At 55.3% G+C, this 19,218-nt stretch overlaps 1 protein-coding gene and 1 long non-coding RNA gene across 2 annotated transcripts in view; one reads left to right on the top strand and one right to left on the bottom strand.

Moving 5' to 3' along the window:
- MAP2K3 (mitogen-activated protein kinase kinase 3) overlaps positions 1-5,079 on the bottom strand; it is a 29,690-nt gene extending 24,611 nt beyond the window's left edge. The window contains exon 1 of the mRNA XM_025428095.3: positions 4,847-5,079. Coding sequence (XP_025283880.1) covers positions 4,847-4,895 — 49 coding nt within the window. The 5' untranslated portion in view covers positions 4,896-5,079. The remainder of the gene's footprint in view (positions 1-4,846) is intronic.
- LOC112647217 (uncharacterized) lies at positions 1,639-17,371 on the top strand. The gene is made up of 3 exons (XR_003128196.3): positions 1,639-1,998; positions 14,405-14,497; positions 15,524-17,371. It is a non-coding gene; the product is annotated as an uncharacterized LOC112647217 (long non-coding RNA).
- Positions 17,372-19,218: the final 1,847 nt, after the last annotated feature.

Genomic DNA, 19,218 nt, shown 5'->3' with positions numbered 1-19,218 from the left:
TGACACACAGCACCCGCCCTGAGACCCTGACAATGCTCTGCATGGCTGCCAAGGCCCCGCACCCAGCCAAGCCTATGTCCCAACTGCTCCCCATCACCTTGGGCTCCCATCCAGACACACCTGACCTTGGATCTGGACTCACCACCGAGACCTTCTCCAACTCCTTAAGTGGAGCTCTTTGAGAGTCAGGGTGCTCCTCACCCACCCCGTATCCCCACAGCCAGCACCATGCCTGGCACTGATGAAGTTCTACCCACTGAGGGGCCGGCCTAGAGGTTCCCATTGTCCTGATCCTCCACCCCACACTTCCCTGTGCTCAGGGGAGGCAGAGCTGCAAAAGGGGTCAGTGCCCAGTCCTCTCTGTTCCCCACAGGCCTTCCCCAGGAAGGCCCAAGAAGCAATGGGAGGCCCCAGCTCCAGCCAGGGGACCATTGAGGAAAGACCCTGGTACATTTCAGCTGGCATTACAGAAATCCGCAGCCAGAGTCTTCGTGTCATAGGGCTTAGGAGCTCCAGAGATCGGGGTCCTGTTTACTCACTCATCACCGAATACCTGCCACAGCCATAACAATAAGAACATAATAAAACATATGGCTCATTAGACACACTGTCTCCAGTCTTTGCTACCACCCTGCAAGGGAGTGTTTATTCCCATGTTACAGAAAAGGAGACTGACGGTCAGAGAAGGCACAGAGGAAGTCAGGAAGCAGTGAGGAAAGTCAGACTCAGAACACAGGCCTGTCTACACACTGAGCCCAGATTCTGCACCTCCTTCCCGTCTTGCTGAGGTTCTCTGTGGAGTGAGGACAGTCTCGCTGGCCCACTACCTGACACTTAGCAAGAGTAGAATGAGGCTGTCTGCATCCATCCCTGTGGCTGCCAGCAGGACAGGCAGGAAAAGTCCTTGTCCCCAATCTGCAGGTGAGGAAACTGAGGCCTCTCACTGGAACGGTAGGCCATGCCCAGGGCACTGAAATCATTTACAGAGCACAGTGAATGTAACTTTGCCAACATCACACAGCCCAAGAGCCTGAACTGAAATGTGGCCACAGTCACCTCTCCACACCGAGAGTGCAGGCCACCCCCGTACCACCTCTCCTCCCCAGCTGCCCAGAGCCTCCAGCGGTTCATCTGAGCCTGAGGAGTCCCTGGGCCAAGGACAGTGAACAGCCGCCGCCACCTGCTTCTGTTCCGTGAACAAGAGGAAGCGGGGCCCTTGCCTAACAGAGGAAGTTCCTGGGCGGGGCGGGAGCCAAGCCAGGAGGGCCTGCCCAAAGATCCCAGCCCAGCCTGAGGTCCAGGAAGGGGGCCACCTCTGATGCCCAATGCGGGCTGGATGCTGACCGGCAAGGCTGGGGCTCACAGCCCCCCTCCCACCCACCAGCCAGCAGGCATCGCCCCTTTAAGCAGCAGCCAGTTGGGCTGGCATGCCCAGCGGGTGAGTCAGCACCCAGTGCCCGCTGACTCACCCACCGGAAGCCTCCCGCTGCCCCAGCCCTCTCCCCACACAGGCAACTGAGAACTTTGCTCCTTTCAGGCCTCCAGCCATGGGCTGGCTGATAGAGAGTTTCCTGTGCGTCACGCCAGGGGTGGGGGAAGTCCCCAAGGTGTCACCCCCCAGTCTTTCCGACAGCAGGGACAGGAGAGGACAGGGAGCTGGGGGGGGGGGGCGGGGGGAGGGACAGTGGCTCGGGCAGGCAGGGCCAGGACACAGACAGTGCTCCCGAAGCCTCAGTGTCCCCACTGGGCATCCAGGAGCCATGTGAAGATCAACTGTGCAGTGCCTGTGTGGGCGGCACTCGCAGTGCAGCAGGAGCAGTGACAGGATGCACATGGTACCCCCAAGGACAACGTGGCTTGAAGCAGCAGACCCAAAGCATGCCCTCGGCCTCTGACCCCAGCCAAAGATGGCCTGGGGGCAAGAAGCCTGGGGAACACCAGCAGAGCTGCAGCACAGAGGATGGAGCAGGGACCAGCTGCAAGGCAGGAAGCTCAAAGGTAAAGCTCCCTTAAGGTCAAGTGCCAACCATGCCCTGTTTTGTTCAAATTCCTGAGAATGTGGAGAAGAGCACAATGCTGGAGGGCCCTGGGCCCAAGATTGGGGGGGGGGGCCACAGGTGAGAATCCTGCCTCTGGGGAACTCAGTCTAGCCACTCCCCCTGTCTGACCCCAGTTCTGTCATCTGACAAGTGGGTCAGACTGCACTGAATATAAAATGTGCCAACTGTAAAGGACTGTGTACACAAGAGGCATCACCCCTAGCTCAGTCCCCACTCCAGGTAAGGCCAGGCCTGGAGGAGATGCAGACTAGACAAAGGCATAACATAGGGTCCCACCAGCTGGGATGGCGGGGTGGGGGAATGGGGGACGTCCCATTAGCTCTGCTGGAGCATCAAGGACAGGAATGGGACATAAAGGAGCACGGGGGAGACCTTTGGAGATACACAGTCCTGGATAGAGACATAGCTGCACCTGTCACAGCTGTATGAGCTCAGGCAAGGCACTGACCATCTCCAAGCCTCAATTTCCTCATCTGTAAATGGGGCTTCGAGGAATAAATGGGAGAGCACATGGAACATGGAAAAAAGCTTGATAAGTGGCAGCTCTCAGATTTTTTGGTGAGGGGGTGTCATGGCTCCCCACCATATCTTTCCACAGACCCTAAAGAGGCTGATAAGGTCCCTGAGCTTTGCAGAAGTACCTGTCCCTCCATCTAACCCACACACTATCAGGTATTACCTGGACCCACAAACTGGAAATTCATCTTGTTAATCTCTGCAGAGAGGCTCAGAGAGGGCAACACCAGGATTCAAGTCACACAGCACACAGGAATCAAGCAGTGCCTCCCCCAAGTTCCTTTTCCCTTCACACCTTTGACCCCTCTCCCTTCACAACTCTACAACTTTTATTGTGATGAGGTATTCCCTGCCTGGAAGCAGCTGAACGAGCATCTGAGCATCGGAAGACAAACACTGCTTCCAACTGTGTCCTTCTGCCCATGAAAACACTGTGGCCCAGAGAAGTTGAGGGACCTGCTGGAAGTCCCATGGCACTGACCAAGCCAGGCAGAGACCCCACACTAGACAAAAGAAGTGTCTGGGGTCCTAGTTCTCCAAAATGGCAAAGCATATGATTTCCCAGTTCCCAAGCTCCACGAGGTCCGTGCAGGCCAAGTCCCTCCCCGGCCACCTCCCCCCTTGAGTGCCTCCTGAGTTACTCACAGTGGTTGGGCAATGGTCAGGGATCCGGCCTCCCACTTACGTAAGACGTAATTATCCTGCCCACCAGGCCGGCCAGGCTCTGGCTAACAGCCACCGCAGCCACAGGCAGCAGGGGTAGAGATGGACCCACACCCTCCCTGGGACCCCTCAGCCCTCCTGCTGCCTGAGCCCCTCTAGAGAAACAGAGGTAGGATCAAGCCCTGAGTAGAGGCCCACTGAGTGACATCAGTTACCTTTCTCCACCTCACTCTGCAGCTGCAATGCAAACAGAGCCAAGGCCTTGACCCCACATGGCTGAGGAGAACGGTAACAAGGTGTGGGCAATTATTGTCCCTGGCTCAGCACCTACTGTGTGCCAGGCATCATGCTGCACTCTTCTCCTCGCCCATGCTTGCATGAAACTCTTTAGTATTTGCTACCTCATATCATACCCAGCAATCCACACAAGGTATGTGTGATTACTTCCATTTTACAGATAAGGAAACTGAGGCCCAGAGATACTCCTGCTGTTGGGGTGAGGAAGAGGCAGGTTTAGAGGCCCAAGGGGCAGCCCATTCATTACAGCTATGTCCGGTTTGGAAATCTCACACAGCCTAGCCTGCTGAGGCTCTGACGTGCCAAAAACATCCTTTCCTCTTCCCCATGCACGCGCACACACACACACACACACACACACACACAAAATCCCCCTTTCACCCTCCAAGTTTCACCCCCCTCCCCCCCCTGCCCCGCATGACAAATCCTGCCGCTTTGACGCTGCAGCCGCCACCTCACAAAAATTTCCAGGAAGGCCAGCTACTTGGAGAAGACTAAAGTGAGCCCATTGCACAGCCAGCACCCTGGCCTAGCGGCTGACCCAGAACTCAGAGGCAGCAGGGACAAGTCCAGTATCCATTAACCCTGGAGATACAGGGGAGCAAAAGGGGGTGAGCTCCCCAAGTGCAGAGAGAAGCTTGCAAGTCAAGACAAGGAGAAGCTGATGGAGAGGGGGCTTGTGTTAGCGTGGGGTGGAAGGCCAAGAGAGGTTCCTGGGGGACAAGGCTGCAGGGCTGCAAGCTGGCCAGGGATGGGGCCTATGTGGATGGAGAGAGTTGGGGAAGAGGAGTGAGTTCTTGGCTGGAGTGTAGCCAGGGCACCCACATGGGGAGCGGGGGGTGTACAGTGAGATTCCCCCCCGCAAAGCAGCACTGCTGGGGCTCAGATGGGGAGTCATTTAAATCCCAGCGTGGATACAGCCCTGGGACCAGGGGAGTGGAAGGGGGCCCTGGGTGCAGGATCCGAGTGATTCCCACCTGGATCCAGCAGAAGGACCCAGACGGGGAGAATTCCTGTTCTGGGTGCAGTTAAGGCCTAAATGAGGAGGTCAGAGTGAGGTTTCTGACCTGGAGCGGGGTCACCGGAACGAGATCGGGTCTGATCTGAGTGCAGTCCCCAGGCCCGAACGGGGCGGGGGAGGGGGGGGTCCAGGTGAGGTCCAGGCTGAGATCGAGACCCGAATGGGGAAGGATTCCGAGCCGCAGTGCTGCCCGGGTCCCGGACGGGGGTTGCAACAGGGTCCCACAGACAGCCTGGGGTTCGTGGTCCGGGCGCGACCGGGGAGCCGCGCTCCCCCCGGGCATTCCTACCTTTGGTCTGGGGCATGCTAGCGGGCTGACTGGAGGCGGGGGACTCCATGGTGCAGGCGGGTCCAGGAGCGGTGGCAGGAACTAATCTAGAGGGCGGCGGGCTCCCCCCGGGTGGAGAGCGCTCATGGCTGCGGGCAGGGGGCCCGGGCGCGGCGGCGGTGCGCAGGCGGGGGCGGCGAGAGCGCGTCCGCGACGGGCGGTGCCGGAGCCAGACTGGGCAGCGCCGCGGGGGCCCCGGCCGGACGGCGCCGACGACAGCCCCGCCCCCGCGCGCCGATTGGCCCGCCAGTCTCCGGGGCCCGTCCCCTGCCTATCAGAGGCCGGCCCGGCGTGCCCGTCAAGCGCCCGCCTCGCCCCTCCCGCCCCGCACCCGGCTCCTCCCACTGCCTGTCGAGCCCCGCCCTCCAGCCGGGAAACCCGGGCCCCCTCGGGGCCAGCGCCGGCCCCTCCCGCCGCCTGTCAAGACGCAAGCCCCGCCCACTGCCCGGGATTGGCCGAGCCCGGCTCGCGCCCTCAGGCACCAGGCCCCGCCCCGCCTTCCCCGCCCCGCCCCGCCCCGCCCCGCAGCGCCCGGCCGGTGAGCTCCGCGGGCACGGCTGGGTGTGTGGCGTCCCCTGGGACAATCCCCTGGTATCCCAGGGTGGCGGGGCTGGGGGACGGGGGGTTAGAGTGCGCCCCCGGGGCGAGCCCTGCGTCCGGATCCCTACCTGGCCACTCTCCAGCGCCCGTGACCTTGGGCAAGCCAGGGAGCCCCTGGAGCCCAGCTCGGTCTTTGCCTCTGTGGGAAGGAGACCAGAAGGGCCCGGCCTCCCGGCGCTGCGCGGGGGAACCGGGCGGCCCTTGCAGGCAGTCCTGGGGGACCCAGTGTTGTCAAGGGCTTAGGCACAGTGCCCGGGGTCCGCACCTCTCTTCCCTGCCTCTGCAAACCTCCTCTGAGCGCCCGCCGGGGGTCAGGCACCGGGGAAGGGGTGGGTCACAGTGGGGGACTTGTGCTACCTACCGGGAAGCCAGTACATGTAGCGCTAGGGGTTGGGTCTTCAAGGTCCCTCCTCTACACGGGAGACGGAGTCTCAGGGGGAGTAAGGTGGGCCTTTGGTTCTCTTCTCCTCTGCCCTCCGGGCCTCCTTCTGGACATACAGACTGCATAGCATGTAATAGCCACCCAGGCCAGTCCTCCCTTCTCCCCTGTGGAGTCTAGGGGGATTTTAGGAGCCACCGAGCAATCTGGCCTGGGGATCAGGTGACTCAGATGCAAAGCTATGGGCTAGCGAGGGCAGGAAGCGCCTGGCAGAGGTCAACGGGTCAGCCCCTCGCCTCTGGGCAGGCATGAGTGTGCTGCCTGCCAGGGACCTCACGTGAGGGAAGCAGATTCCACCACCTGCTAGAAATGCTTGGAGCGGGGAGCTGACCTCTGCTTGCCCATTAGTAAAAAGGGGTGATTCCCTGCAAGGCCCCACCCACACAGTGATGGAGAGGGCCTGATGAGATAAGGAAGGGGGGGGATACGTTATTTATGTTATCATTATTCTCTTCCTGCATCTCTTGCTCATCCTTTCCTGGCAGTGGGTGAAAAGTCATGATCTTGACAGGTATGGGATCAAATGCCAACTCTGCTACATACTAGAAGTCATGGAACAGCTCCATGCCTCAGTTTACTGACCTATCCCATGGGAACAATGAAGCCTCTCTGAAATTGGTGCAACTCCAAGCTCAGGCTTGGAAGTGCCTGGCTTAGGGCCTGGTACTTCCTAAGTGCCCAGGAAATGTTTGTAAATACACTTCAGGCCACCTCCTCCAGGAAGCCATCTCAGCCTAACCACTCCTGGGTGTCCAGAGCGCTCTATTCTCAATAGGCCCTGTGACCCTGGACTAGTCATTTCACCTTGGGACCTGCTGCTTATCCATCTGTAAAATGGGCACCCAGCAGCTGCTGCCTCCCTACCAGGACTGCAAGCCTGGTCCCACAGGTTTCCTAGGTTCAGGCTCCTGCCATCCACTCAGACTTCCACACTTCCCATGCTCCGCCTCACCCTCTCTGTTCCTTGTTGTGTTCAAGGGTCTTACTGCTGACCCTTGAACGTGCCAATACCAATCCTGCCTTGGGCCCTCCGCCCTGACTGTTTCCTCTGCCTGGAGCACCTTTCCTCCCAGAATTCCTGTGGCGCTTCCCTGCCAGCCTGCAGGCCTCCACTCCTCTAAAAGGCCTTCCTGTCATGCCCCCAGATCAGTTTAAATTCTCTGCGCAGCACTCATGCCACCAATGCCTTTCCCATTTGCTCTGTCTTTTATCCAGCTCTCCTTCTAGACCATCAGCCTTTCCTGGGCAGGAATCTTGCCAACTCATGCCCTGCTGCAGTCCTGATGCCAGTACAGCCCTGGGCCTGGCACATAGTAGGTGCCTAATAAGTACTTGAGAAATGAACAAAGGAAGGATGAAAAGCGTGCCACAGATATCAATGAAGTGACTCTCGTCCCGTGCCAGCCTCCCGGGCACCCACATGATTCAGGCAAGGCCCTTCAGCTGCAAGAGTTGATGGTTAGTCAGGGAGCCTGACAGACAGCCCAAGAATCACAAAACTCCATGTGGGGCGCTATAAATAGACTCATGAGCAAGAGTCTCTGGAAGGTGCCAAACACCACCTGGGTGAGGTCAGGGAAGGCTCCTCAGAGGAAGTGACTTTGATACTGGACCTTTAAGAATCAATAGGAGCTTGTCAGGCAGAAAAGCAAGAAAGAGTCTTCCAGGAAAGTGTTAGAGGTGCTAAATGGGCCCCATATAAGGGCCAGCACGGGATGCAGAGCTGCATTGCTGCCAGGGGAGGAAGCATCACATGACAGCTTCTGTTTTTCTTCCTCACCAGTTGTAGCAGTATCTGCTGGCTTCCCTCTACCTCGAAAGAGCCCAGGGAGGGTGATGAACCTCATGATCACTCAGAAACCGGAAGGAGCATTTGATGGGATCACAGCAGGTTGCTGTTTACCCTGACTCTGAGAAGGAACATCCCAAACACCCCTCTCTGTGCACCCAGGGAAACAGACACAGGGAGGAAGAGGGTGTGGCTAAATAGGGTGTGGGTGTGAGCCAAGATGGGAGGGACCCGGGATGACAGAGGACTGGAAAGAGAAGATGGCCAGAATTCACAACTGGGGAAGCTCACTCACTCATTCATTCAGCAACTATTTATTGAGCAGTTAGTGTGCCTAGCACTGAGGACACAACACAACATTGAACAAGACAGACACCACTCCCTGCCCTCAGGGAGGTGATGGTCTGGTGGGCAAACCAGACAAGCAAAATGCCTAGGTTGCATCATTATAGCCTATCAGAGGATAAGTGCTATGGGACAAAGGATAGAAGGCGATGGGGAGTGCGTCCGGGTGTGGGGACTATACTTTTAGAGACAGAAGTCAGGAAAAGGTTCACTGGAAGGTGACATGTAAGCAGAGAGCTGAGGAAGTGAGGGAGGAGTCATGGGATGTCTGGTGGAAAAGCATGCGGGCAGAAGGAACAGCATGTGCAAAGGCCCTAAGGTAGATGACTTCTAGGGGAATAACAGTGTGGCTGGAGTAGTGGGAGCTTGGGGAGGGGGGCTGTTCTCACCTATGGTACCTCTTCTACATCTGCAACACACTCTTGCACAAGCAAAACCCCACGAGCCTCCTTTCACACCTGTGTAGGTCCACACAGCCCAAATACGCATGTACACGTGAACACAGCAGGGTGCACAAGTGTGAACCTACATGTGGAATGGCCACACAGATGCAGGCATATTAACAGACTCCATCCACACGCACAGCTGTGCCCACTCACCACCCGGCACTGGCAGGGGCCTCCGCGGCCTGCTGATACACAGCGCCCTCTGGTGACCGTTTCTGGCATGGTGGCTGGATGTGAGCGGGTCACTTGAGGGAGCCCCGGGGCAGAGTCAGCCAAGCCACCCTCTCTACTCTTTCCGTCCTTTCCTTTCCTGCCCCCAGTCCCTCCACACTGCAGCCAGAGAGAGCCTTCCAAAATGCGGGGCTGGCCGTGCTCCAAACCCTGCCCGGGCTCCCTCAGTGGGGAACCTCCCCCGGCATCTTCCCATTCCAGCCACTCCCAGCGCAAGCTTTCCTCCCTGAACCTGTGTTCGCAGAGGCTGCTCCCTCAGCTAGGGATGTGCTCCCTGCCTTCTCCACCTGACTCAAGCCCTCCCCTGCTTCGCTGCCCAGTTCTGAAATCGAATGGGGAGGCTTTTCCTGACACACACCAGTAGCACCTCCACCCCAGCCCTCTCATCGAGGACCCTGGCTCTGCCAGCGCCTGCACCCCATCAGCCTGTCCTTCGAACCTGTGGCCCTCCAGAGCAGGAGCTGGGACTAGTTCCTGCAGGCCCAGCACGGGGCCAGCTGCAAGTGATGCTCGGAGGCAGTAGGAGTTACCTGGAAGGAGCATGGCAGCGGGTGGGAGCCTCTCACTTAGGATCAGGCTCCAAAGTTGTGGTGTATGGAGAAAACCGAGAAGGCAGGCAGGGGCTCACTTGCCTTATTTATTTATTTATTTATTTATTCATTCATTCATTCATTCATTCATTTATTCATGAGAGACACAGAGAGAGGCAGAGACATAGGCAGAGGGAGAAGCAGGCTCCCTATGGGGAGCCCGATGTGGGACTCAATCCCCAGACCCGGGATCACACCCTGAACCGGAGGCAGACGCCCAACCACTGAGCCACCCAGGCGTCCCTCACTTGCCCTATTTAAATTGTGACCACCCTCAAGTATCAAAGGGTGAATTCCTACAAGCTAGATGACTCTGCTAGCAAAGCAGCAAGTACTATTTTTAGAGCACCTGCTATGTGCTAATCCCTCAAAGCACATCGTCTTGTAGACTTATTATGATGCAAGGTGCATGAGGGCAGGGAGTTTACTTTGGTCACTGCGGTGTCCCCAGCATCCAGCAGGCACTTAGTGAATAATCATGGAGGGGAGAAAGGCTTACAACAGCTCAGAAGAGGCATACTAGCTTCACCATGCCCATTTAACAGAGAAGGAAACTGAGGCCCAGAGAGATATCTGAAGCAGTTAGTCACAGTAGAATCAACTGTTGTTGAAACTGTCAGTTGGAGACAGAGTTTTCCCTGCCTTTCTCTGCCCGTGCTTTCATTAAATGGTTTGCAACATCCTTCTACTGAGCAAAACAAGTTGTCCTTGAGCTCTTGCCACTGCTCTCTGGAAAAATGCCAAGCCCTTGCTTGGAGCCCTTGGGATGGAGCCCTTGGGGCTGTCCAGCCCAATGTTCTGCAAGGATAAGCTCAGAAACCCTGAGGCTGCCCCAGGGACACATGCAGGCGCCCAGGGGCTCTGGACCCCCAGGACCCCCAGGACCTCCAGTCCAGAACTTGTCTGTCACCAAGTCCTCACACATGGCCTTGCGTGCCCAGGAGAAAGGGATGGGTGTTGATTGACACCTGTCTCACTCCAAAGCTGAGCCATGATGTGACCCAGTGTGGTCAACAAGGTTAGGCTTTCATCTTACACACAAGGAAACTGAGGCCCGAAGCTTCAAGCAGCTTCTGTGTTCTCACTGCCAGGAAGAATGAAACCAGACTTTTAACCCACATCATTGGAACAGCCTACTATGTATTAGGCAGTTTACTAGAAGGCTCATACCTGTTATCTCACCTCCAGGACCTCAGAGTGGTCCTTATCACCAGGGCATGGTGTTTGCAACAAGTGCAATGACAGAGAAAAATAAATTGCCTGTCTAGACCAAGGAGAAGAGAAGCAGAACTGCATTCAGATGGGGCTGACTCCATGACCTGAGCACACCCCAATGGCTGCCTGCAAAGAGCTGTTTTTGGATGTAAAGGCGTCCTGGCTTCCCCAGGAAGTAGCTGAGTGACCTTGAGCTAACCACTTGTCTCAGCCAGGCATTGGAGATTAAGCGCATCCGTTCTCGTCAATGCTTCTGTGCCCTTTCAGCCATCCCCAAGCCTTGACTTCCATCCTTCCTATGACAGGGTTCTCATCCCCTCACTAGAAGTGTCTTCCATTCCCGGGGAATTCTGACCATCACCTGCTTCTTCCTGAGGTCATACTGAGGTTTGCCCCTCTTGGAGATCCCAAGCTCAAATCCACCCATCCATTCGGTATATATTTCCTAAGCATCTACTTTTGCCTGACACCCGTTAAGTACGGAGGAGACAGCAAAAAACAAGACATACAAGGTCCCTGCCTTCATGGAGCAAACTTCTGGGGGAGGTTGAGAAGGAAGGCAATTCATCATATGTACATATGAAGTAAATACATCAAATAATTTCCAAAAATGAGGGCTGTGAACAAAAGCGAAGTATGGTGATGTGGCAAAGAAGCACCATTAGGAAAGTCAAGGAGGCCTTCCTGGAGGAAGTATCTTCTGAGCCCAGACTTGGGTGGAAAAAAATACCCATGTGAAACTGGGAGTAGGAGCTGACATAAAATAGACCATGGTACAAAGTAGGTGCTCAGAGAAAAAGATGAAGGGGACTTCTAGTTAACCATGAACTGAATGGGGATATTTTTTTCCCTTCCCTCCCCAAACCCTTCTAAAATAACAATAGAAAAAAATAAGATAAAATAAATCTTTGAGGCACAAGCTCACAAGGACAAAGAGACAATTCGAGACAAGGCGAATCCACAACATCTTCAAAGCTAGCCAATGAACAGACAAATAGTAACTAACTTAGGGAGTGGAAGGAGGTGAAATCAAGACTGGAGAAGGAGGGGGCCAACCTCAGGCCAGACCACCGACCTGACAGTCCCTCAGAAATACTCAGCCCGGGAGGCCCCAGGTTCCCCTGGAAGGGGAGGGGCAGCTGGGGATGGAAACCCAATGAGGTAAGAGTTTATAAAAGGAGCAGTTATGCCTCCCAACCTCCTACAGACAAAGGTCATGAGCCTCCAGCCTAGAAGGATCCCCGAGTGCCCCCCTTGACATAAAAAGGAAAAAAATCAGCTGGTAACTAACAAAACAGATCACACAAAATAGAGGATATACATAAAGTACTCCACAGCTCAGATGGGAAACAATATTTCCATAATCACGATACTGTAAACACCAAATACTGATGTAGCCACACATTTTGAGCACATGAGGTTGGGCGCTTGGGGGAGGAGAAGCACAGGAATGTGCATGTAAGAGAACGAAATCTTCCCCCTCCATCCTAGGAGCTATCAGATATTGTCTAAAATGGGAAAGAAAGACAGAAATGGCCATCTAAGCATGTGATGGAGAAATAAGGAAGGAAGAGCTAAAGGGGTTGCAAGCAGCCACACTAGAATATCAGCTGCGGGCAGGAAGGGACTTGCTCTGCTAGGGACATCGCAGAGTCCCCAGTGCCCAGAACAGAGCCTGGCACACACCGGATGCTCCATCCTATTTGTCCATGGACAGGCGGCTGCTGGCTTCTCCTTGTTCTTCTTACAAGCCTGGTCATGCTGTTTGACTCCAACACTGTGTACATGCTTTGCTTTAGTACGAAGTGGAAGTCAGCTTGAGGGGAAAAGAAGAAGGCGAGTCATCTAGAGCCTGGCTCCAGGAGTGAGAGGATATGAGGGGAGCAGGCCCAGGTCGTGGAAGGCCGAAATGGAATAGGTTTAGAGCACCTGCCGTCATTCCGGGACGCTCTGGCCTGCCAGCCGCACACTCCCCAGAAAAGCCACAGGTCCCTCCGCAGAGCCATGTGCTTGAGGACCCCACAGGGGCCTCTGCTGCGGGATCAGTGCTGCAGCCACGCCCAGCGCCCCCGGTCCTCCCGCTGCCTGCCTTGCACGAGTTGGGGCACGCTGTCTGTTGGGCTGTGCCTGGGTCCTGGTGTCCCATGTCTCCAGTGGAGGCAGCTCTGCCCTGGAGGGAGGGAACATGCTGGAGACCCCAAGCCAGCATCTGCTGCAGAGCAGGCAAGAAAGGGACACATGTACCCACCCAGGGGGACCCTGGGCAGGACAGGCCACTGTGTGGTGTCTGGCTGTCCGCCCCGGCCTTGGCTGGGACGCGACCTCAAAGCCGAGGGCCACTCTGAGGGACCTGCTGTGGAGACGACCGGGACAGCACAGACATCCAGCCTGAAGCCAGGCCTGAGATCTGTCCCAGCCAGTTCCCAAGTGGTGTTGAGCATGGCCCACCTCCCCACGCAGAGAGGCCTCAGGGGAAGCCTCCTCCGGCCCAGCTGGGCCCTGTGCAGGCCTCGAGTCAGGGCTCTGCTGGGGAAGCTCCCCTGCGTGAAATGCTCTTGGCTGCCACCCGCCGCCGACTCCTGCTCAGAGTCAAAGGCTCAACCATCCCATCCTTTGAAATGTTCTGTTTCCAGACCCTTCCCAGCACCCACAGGTCTTCCTGGTATAAGGAGAGAAAGGGTGTTCAGGTGATCCATGTTGGGGAAATTGTCATTTGAAGGGTCGCAGACATTCGTGGGTGGAAAGAGGAGTCTGTCCTGGAGGGAAGCCCCAGTGAAAGATTGAGATTGATCAGACATCTAGTGGGCGGGCAGCCACGATGCCCCCGGCCTGCCAAGACCAGTGGCTTCCTTTGCCCTTCTCCTAGGGATGGATTTGCTCTGCCCTGGCTCTGGAAGTGATTGCTTCTGCTCAGGGATGAGAGAGCCAACAAGTAGCAGGGAGGATGTTGGGTCTCGCACACTCAGAGGTGCCCTCCAGCCTCCACCCCACGGTGTTGTTCAGTGAATGATTCAGATCTGAGGCCACGGCAGGGGGCGCTGCTGTGATGACCGAGTCCTTAAGGGCTATGCAGGGGCAAGATTGGAGAGCAGCGAGCCACATGGCCTCTTTTGTGGTAGGAGCTCTCCCCTCTGCCAGCTGGTCTCCGCCTCGCATGAGCCACCGGGAAAGTTTGCTCAAAGCTGCTGCCTGGACTGAGTTGCTCTGTGGGAATGTAGGAAATAGTCCCAGCAGGTCAGCCTTGGTGGCATCTGGGCAAAGAGATCACAAGGAATGTGTTTGTCTTCTTTATGCTTTTCCATCGAACGGCTCTGTAAGAACCATGTGTTATTTTATTTTTTTGTTTTTATTTATGATAGTCACACAGAGACAGAGAGAGAGGCAGAGACACATACAGGCAGAGGGAGAAGCAGGCTCCATGCACCAGGAGCCCGACGTGGAATTCAATCCCAGGTCTCCAGGATCACGCCCTGGGCCAAAGGCGGGCGCCAAACCGCTGCGCCACCCAGGGATCCCTTTTTTAATATATATTAATTATGTAGTGGTTTGATATGTTAATAAAGCCAATTAATCTAATTGATGTTTCTCTGATTTTTAAGATTTTTTTAGAGACAGAGAGTGAAGGAGAGCAGGGAGAGGAGAGTGGGAGGAGGGGCAGAGGCAGAGAGAATCCTTAGCAGGCTCCACGGCCAGACGGAGCCCCACGTGGGGCTGGATCTCACCACCCTGAGATTGTCACCTGAGCCGAAATCAAGAGTTGGACACTTAACTGACTGAGCCAGCCAGGTGCCCCTATTTGATATTTCACTGTAAACAAACAAAATATCATCATTATTTTTAACACTACCTTTCTTTACACCTCAGATCCTGCCTTTTACGGGAAGTCTTCCTGAAATACCCAATCCGAGAGCCTCACAGGACTTGACACCATCTAATGACTCAAAACTGCAGACTCTGGTAGTGTCAGGGGCTGGGTGTGTATGGCGGTTTGGGGGAGGCAGAGGGTCACAGCCAAAGGTCCCTGGCTCTAATCCAGCCCGGCTGTTTCACAGATGGGGGGTAAACAGTGTCTCTCACGTCTGACCCAGGCTGAGTTCCAAGCCAGCACTGCCTCTGCAGCCCCCGGCTCCTAAGTCCCAGAAGATACATGTTGAGAAAGGCATGAGGGTCAGAGACAGGGAGTCACCCCTCCACTTATTTCCTGCTGAGTTTCAAGCTCCCCTAAACTCAGTGCTGTAGAAGAACCATTTTATCATGCTCAGGACACAGCAGCGGTGGCCTGGCTCTGACCCATGACATCTGGGGCCTCAGTGGAGTCACCTGGAGCCCCTTCACTTCAGTATTGGGTCTGGGGGCCTGGCGGGGTCTGTGGACTGGAGCACCTCTGCCAGCGGCCAGGGCTTCCTCGCAGCCTGGTGGGTGGAGAACTGGGTAGAAGTTCAGTGGCCATGTCCCATGTGGTGTTAGAAGTCACCGGGTATCACTTCCGCCTTACTGTATTGGCCAGAGAGCCCACCCCGTTTTAGGGACAAGAGGCATAGACTCTGCCTCACGATGAGAAGAACATTGGAGAGCATGCAGCCATTTCTTTAAAAACTCACAGCCCCTCTGCCATTTCTCGTGGACTGTGACCATTGGAAGAGCCACCTACCACACTTCCCAGTATGTCAGCATCTCTTAGGGCCCCCGTGGGGACCTTCTTCCTCCAGTGAGGAGGCTGGTACAAGTGCAGGCGGGCAGGGCGGAGGCACATGGTGGCAGGATCTTAGAAAGATGCAGAGGCCTCAGTAACTGGCAGGAAGGGGGTGGAGGCTGAGGGAGGAGGCCAGAGTGATGAGGCTTCAAGCCTCCCATAGGTTCAGAAGAAGGGTGCCAATCACAGAGATAAAACTGGGCTGGGCAGTAGGTGTGAGAAGAGAAGATAGTGAGCTTGGTGGGGAACATGTTGAGTTAAAGAGTCTGACAGCCCTCTCATTTTTCTAGGCTGAGTGACAGCACCACCTCCCCCAGGAAGCTTTCCCTGCTGCTCCAGGTGGAATTACTGCTCTGTCCTCTGGGTTCCTAAAAACCCTGTGTTGCCCTCATCATGCTGGACTGGAGCCCACAAGCCCAGGCCTAATGCATCTTTGGGTCCCCAGCCTCATCTAAGGGCAAGAGAAGGGCACTTCCAGGCTGAGAGGCCTCCCGGCGGGTGGAAACCCCACAGATGGCCAAGAGCCTCTGGGATGGAATTCCGGCTCCACCATTTACTGGTGTGTGACACGAAGCAAGTTATGGGATTGCATAGCTGCTCCATGAGCCTCAGTTTCCTCCTCTGTTTGGAGATTTTACTGGTAGTCACTTTAAAGAGTCAGAGGGGGACTAGAAGGCACCTAGCACGTAGGCAGAGCTCAACCAGAGCTTGGATGTGAAAGCAGCCCACTCCTGAGGCCTGGGGGCGGGAGGAGGCCTCAGGATTTGGGCCAGCTCAGTGGCCTCCTGGGTTTGGAGCTGGATACATGGGGTCCCCTGAGGGATGCATCTCAGCCTGGCCCTTCCCTCGGGGGCATCCAGTCTGACCCAAAGACGAGCCATGGGTAGGTGGAAGGTAGCTCCCAGAGAGGGCAGCTGGGGTGAAGGGCAATGCATCCTAACACGGCTGGGTCCTGCCACAGGCCCTCCTCGCACCGCGGCCTCCGAGGAGTGTCTGAGCCGGCCTGTTCCCACCAGTGAGATCTGAGATCCGAATGAATGAGGGCGAGGCCTGGGTGGGGAGGACAGTTGGAGAAGCAGCACTGCATGCAGGAGGGCGTGGAGATGGGGCGTCAGTGAGCTTGAAGGGACAGGGGAGGGGCCGGTGGCAGGTGAGGCGGGGATGGCACGATGGACTTCCCAGCAGCCTTGTGGCGCTCAGCGAGGACACGCACATACTGGGCCCAGGAGCACAGAGCCGCCGGCCACACAGGCTGGGCAGGCCCCATGGCAGGGACTGAGGCCATGGGCCCAGTGTGGCCCAGCAGACAAGCACTCAGGACCAGGAGACACCGTGCCCGCATGCAAAGCCTGCATGGCTGCTATTGCATCCAGTGAGTCACTGCATCTCCCCAAGCCTCAGTTTCCTCATCTGGAAAATGGGACCATAGCAGCCACTGCCCACAAGGAGCATAACTCCTGCGGGCACGGACGAGGTGTTCAGTAAACAGTCACTGTTTGCCTCCAGTTGTTAGCTCAGCCTGGCAGCGCACCCAGGTCCGTGCAGCAGAACCTGCCAATGTGCCTCCGTGCCACCCTGTCTGGGCTGTGGGATCTTGGGTGGCCCTATCGGCTCTCCAAGTCTCAGTTGTCTCTTCTGGCAAATGGAAATCAGATCCTGGGTGCCCCAGTGAGGCTCAGAGCAGAGAGCGTGTCCATGCGTGCCGGGCACACCGGAGTCGTGGCTCTGGACTGGGAGATGGGGAGGCATGTGGCTTTGCCCGGTTCGCAGGGCGGGCAGGCCGAGCTCATGTCCGAGGTCTCCTCTGGGGCACCCTCCCTTCCCAGGAGCAGCCCAAGCAAGCAGCCTAGGCCAGCTGGTTGGTTTTGATAAGTCAATAGTATAAGCAACAAATCGCACAGAGATGTCCCGGGTGCCGGAGGAGGCCATGTCTCCCTCAGGCCTCCTCCTCCTCCCACTCAGGAGGGGACCTGAGTGTTGGGTTTGGCGGCCCAGGGGAGCCTCTGTTGGCAGGTGCCACTGAGAGTTCTGGACCAAGAGGCATGAAGTTTTGTTCTATCCACAAGAACAAAATAGAATAATAAAGCAGCAGTAGTAATAAGAATAGTAATAATAAAAGCACCCACTTATTGAACATTTATGATGTTATTGAATTCTCAAAAGAATATATTTGCAAAACACATCTCTGATGAAGGGCTTGTACCCGGAATATACACAGAATTCTTACATACAAAAATAAGAAAACAAACCACCCAATAAAAAATGTGCATAAAAGGGCACGTGGGTGGCTCATTTGGGTTAAATGTCCGCCTACAGCTTGGGTCATGATCTCAGAGTCCTAGGATCAAGCCCCGTGTCAGGCTCCCTGCTCAGTGAGGACCCTACTTCTCCTTCTCCCTCTGCCCCTCCTCCTGCTTGTTCTCTCTCTCTCTCTCTCTCTGTGTGTGTGTGTGTGTCAAATAAATTGAGTCTTTTTTAAAAATGTGCAAAAGATCTAAATCAACACCTCACCAAAGAAGATACACAAATGGCAAATAAACATGTGAAAAGATAATCATCATCATTAGTCATTAGGGGAATGCAAATTAAAACCACGAGGTGCGGGATCCCTGGGTGGCGCAGCGGTTTGGCGCCTGCCTTTGGCCCGGGGCGTGATCCTGGAGACCCGGGATCGAATCCCACGTCAGGCTCCCTGCATGGAGCCTGCTTCTCCCTCTACCTGTGTCTCTGCCTCTCTGTCTCTCTCTGTGTGACTATCATGAATAAATAAATAAAATCTTTAAAAAAAAAAAAAAAAAAAAAAAAACCACGAGGTGCTACTACATATCAATTAAAATGACTAAAATTTAAAAGATGGACAATTCCAAGTGCTGGACAGGATGTGCAGAAACCTTACCTCAGCTCAAGTCTTGATCTCAGGGTCATGAGTTTCAGCCCCATGTGGGCTCCATGCCGAGAGCCTACTTTTTAAAAAAGGGAAAGATGGGGGGGATCACTGGGGGGCTCAGCGGCTTAGCGCCTGCCTTCGGCATGATCCTGGAGACTGGGGATCGAGTCCCAGGATTGAGTCCCACATCGGGCTTCCTGGACGGAGCCTGCTTCTCCCTCTGCCTGTGTCTCTGCCTCTCTCTCTCTCTCTCTCTGTCTCTTGTGAATAAATAAAATATTTTTAAAAAATAAATTTAAATAAATTTAAAAAGGAAAAAAACCTGCATGCAATAGTAGTTGTTTTCAATATAACCAAAACCTAGGAGGAACCAAATGTCCATGAACTTGTGAGTGGAAAAACAAATTATAGCATATCCATCCATGGAATACTATTTGGCGATGAAAAAGTTCTGAGCTACAGACAGAGGCAACAGCACGAGGCAACAGCTCGGGTGACTCTCAAGTGCATTATGCTGAGTCAAAGAAGCCACGCTGGAAAGGTGACATCGGATACGATTCCATTTGTGCGCCGTCTGGAAAAGGCAGAACTAAAGAGACACAAACAGATCAGTGGTTGCCAGGGACCTGGAGTGGGAGGATTAACTGCAAAAGGGCATAAGGAAATTTGGGACTGAAGGAAATACTCCCCAGGATGTTTGTAATGGTGCTTACAGGGCTGTATACTTTTGTCAAAAGTCATTAAAATCATATTTAACATGTATGAATTTTATATGAATTTTATAGTATTACTCTATACCTTAAAAGCTTGTGGAGGAAGAGGGAAGCCAGTTCAATAAAGAAAAAAAGCCCTGAGCAGCTGGCATGGGGGGTGGGGGTGGGGGACGGACCTGATGCTCAGAGGATGACATCATGGGTCCAGGCCTTGTGGCAACTGTGACAGGAGGAGCACACGGAGAGCTAGGTGAGGCTGAGGGCAGTGGCAGCCAGGTGGGTCTGGGCTCAGGGAAGACAAGGGCTGGAGGAGGCAGCAATGGCTCTTCAGGGCAGGCTGGGTGGGTGTCACAGCTGGAGATTCGGAGATTTTGGGAACTGCAGG

The sequence above is a fragment of the Canis lupus genome, chromosome 5 (assembly GCF_003254725.2).
Source record: "Canis lupus dingo isolate Sandy chromosome 5, ASM325472v2, whole genome shotgun sequence".
Taxonomy (NCBI): domain Eukaryota; kingdom Metazoa; phylum Chordata; class Mammalia; order Carnivora; family Canidae; genus Canis; species Canis lupus.
Note: the sequence above shows the minus strand (reverse complement) of the source record. Positions and strands in the feature narration are given on the sequence as shown.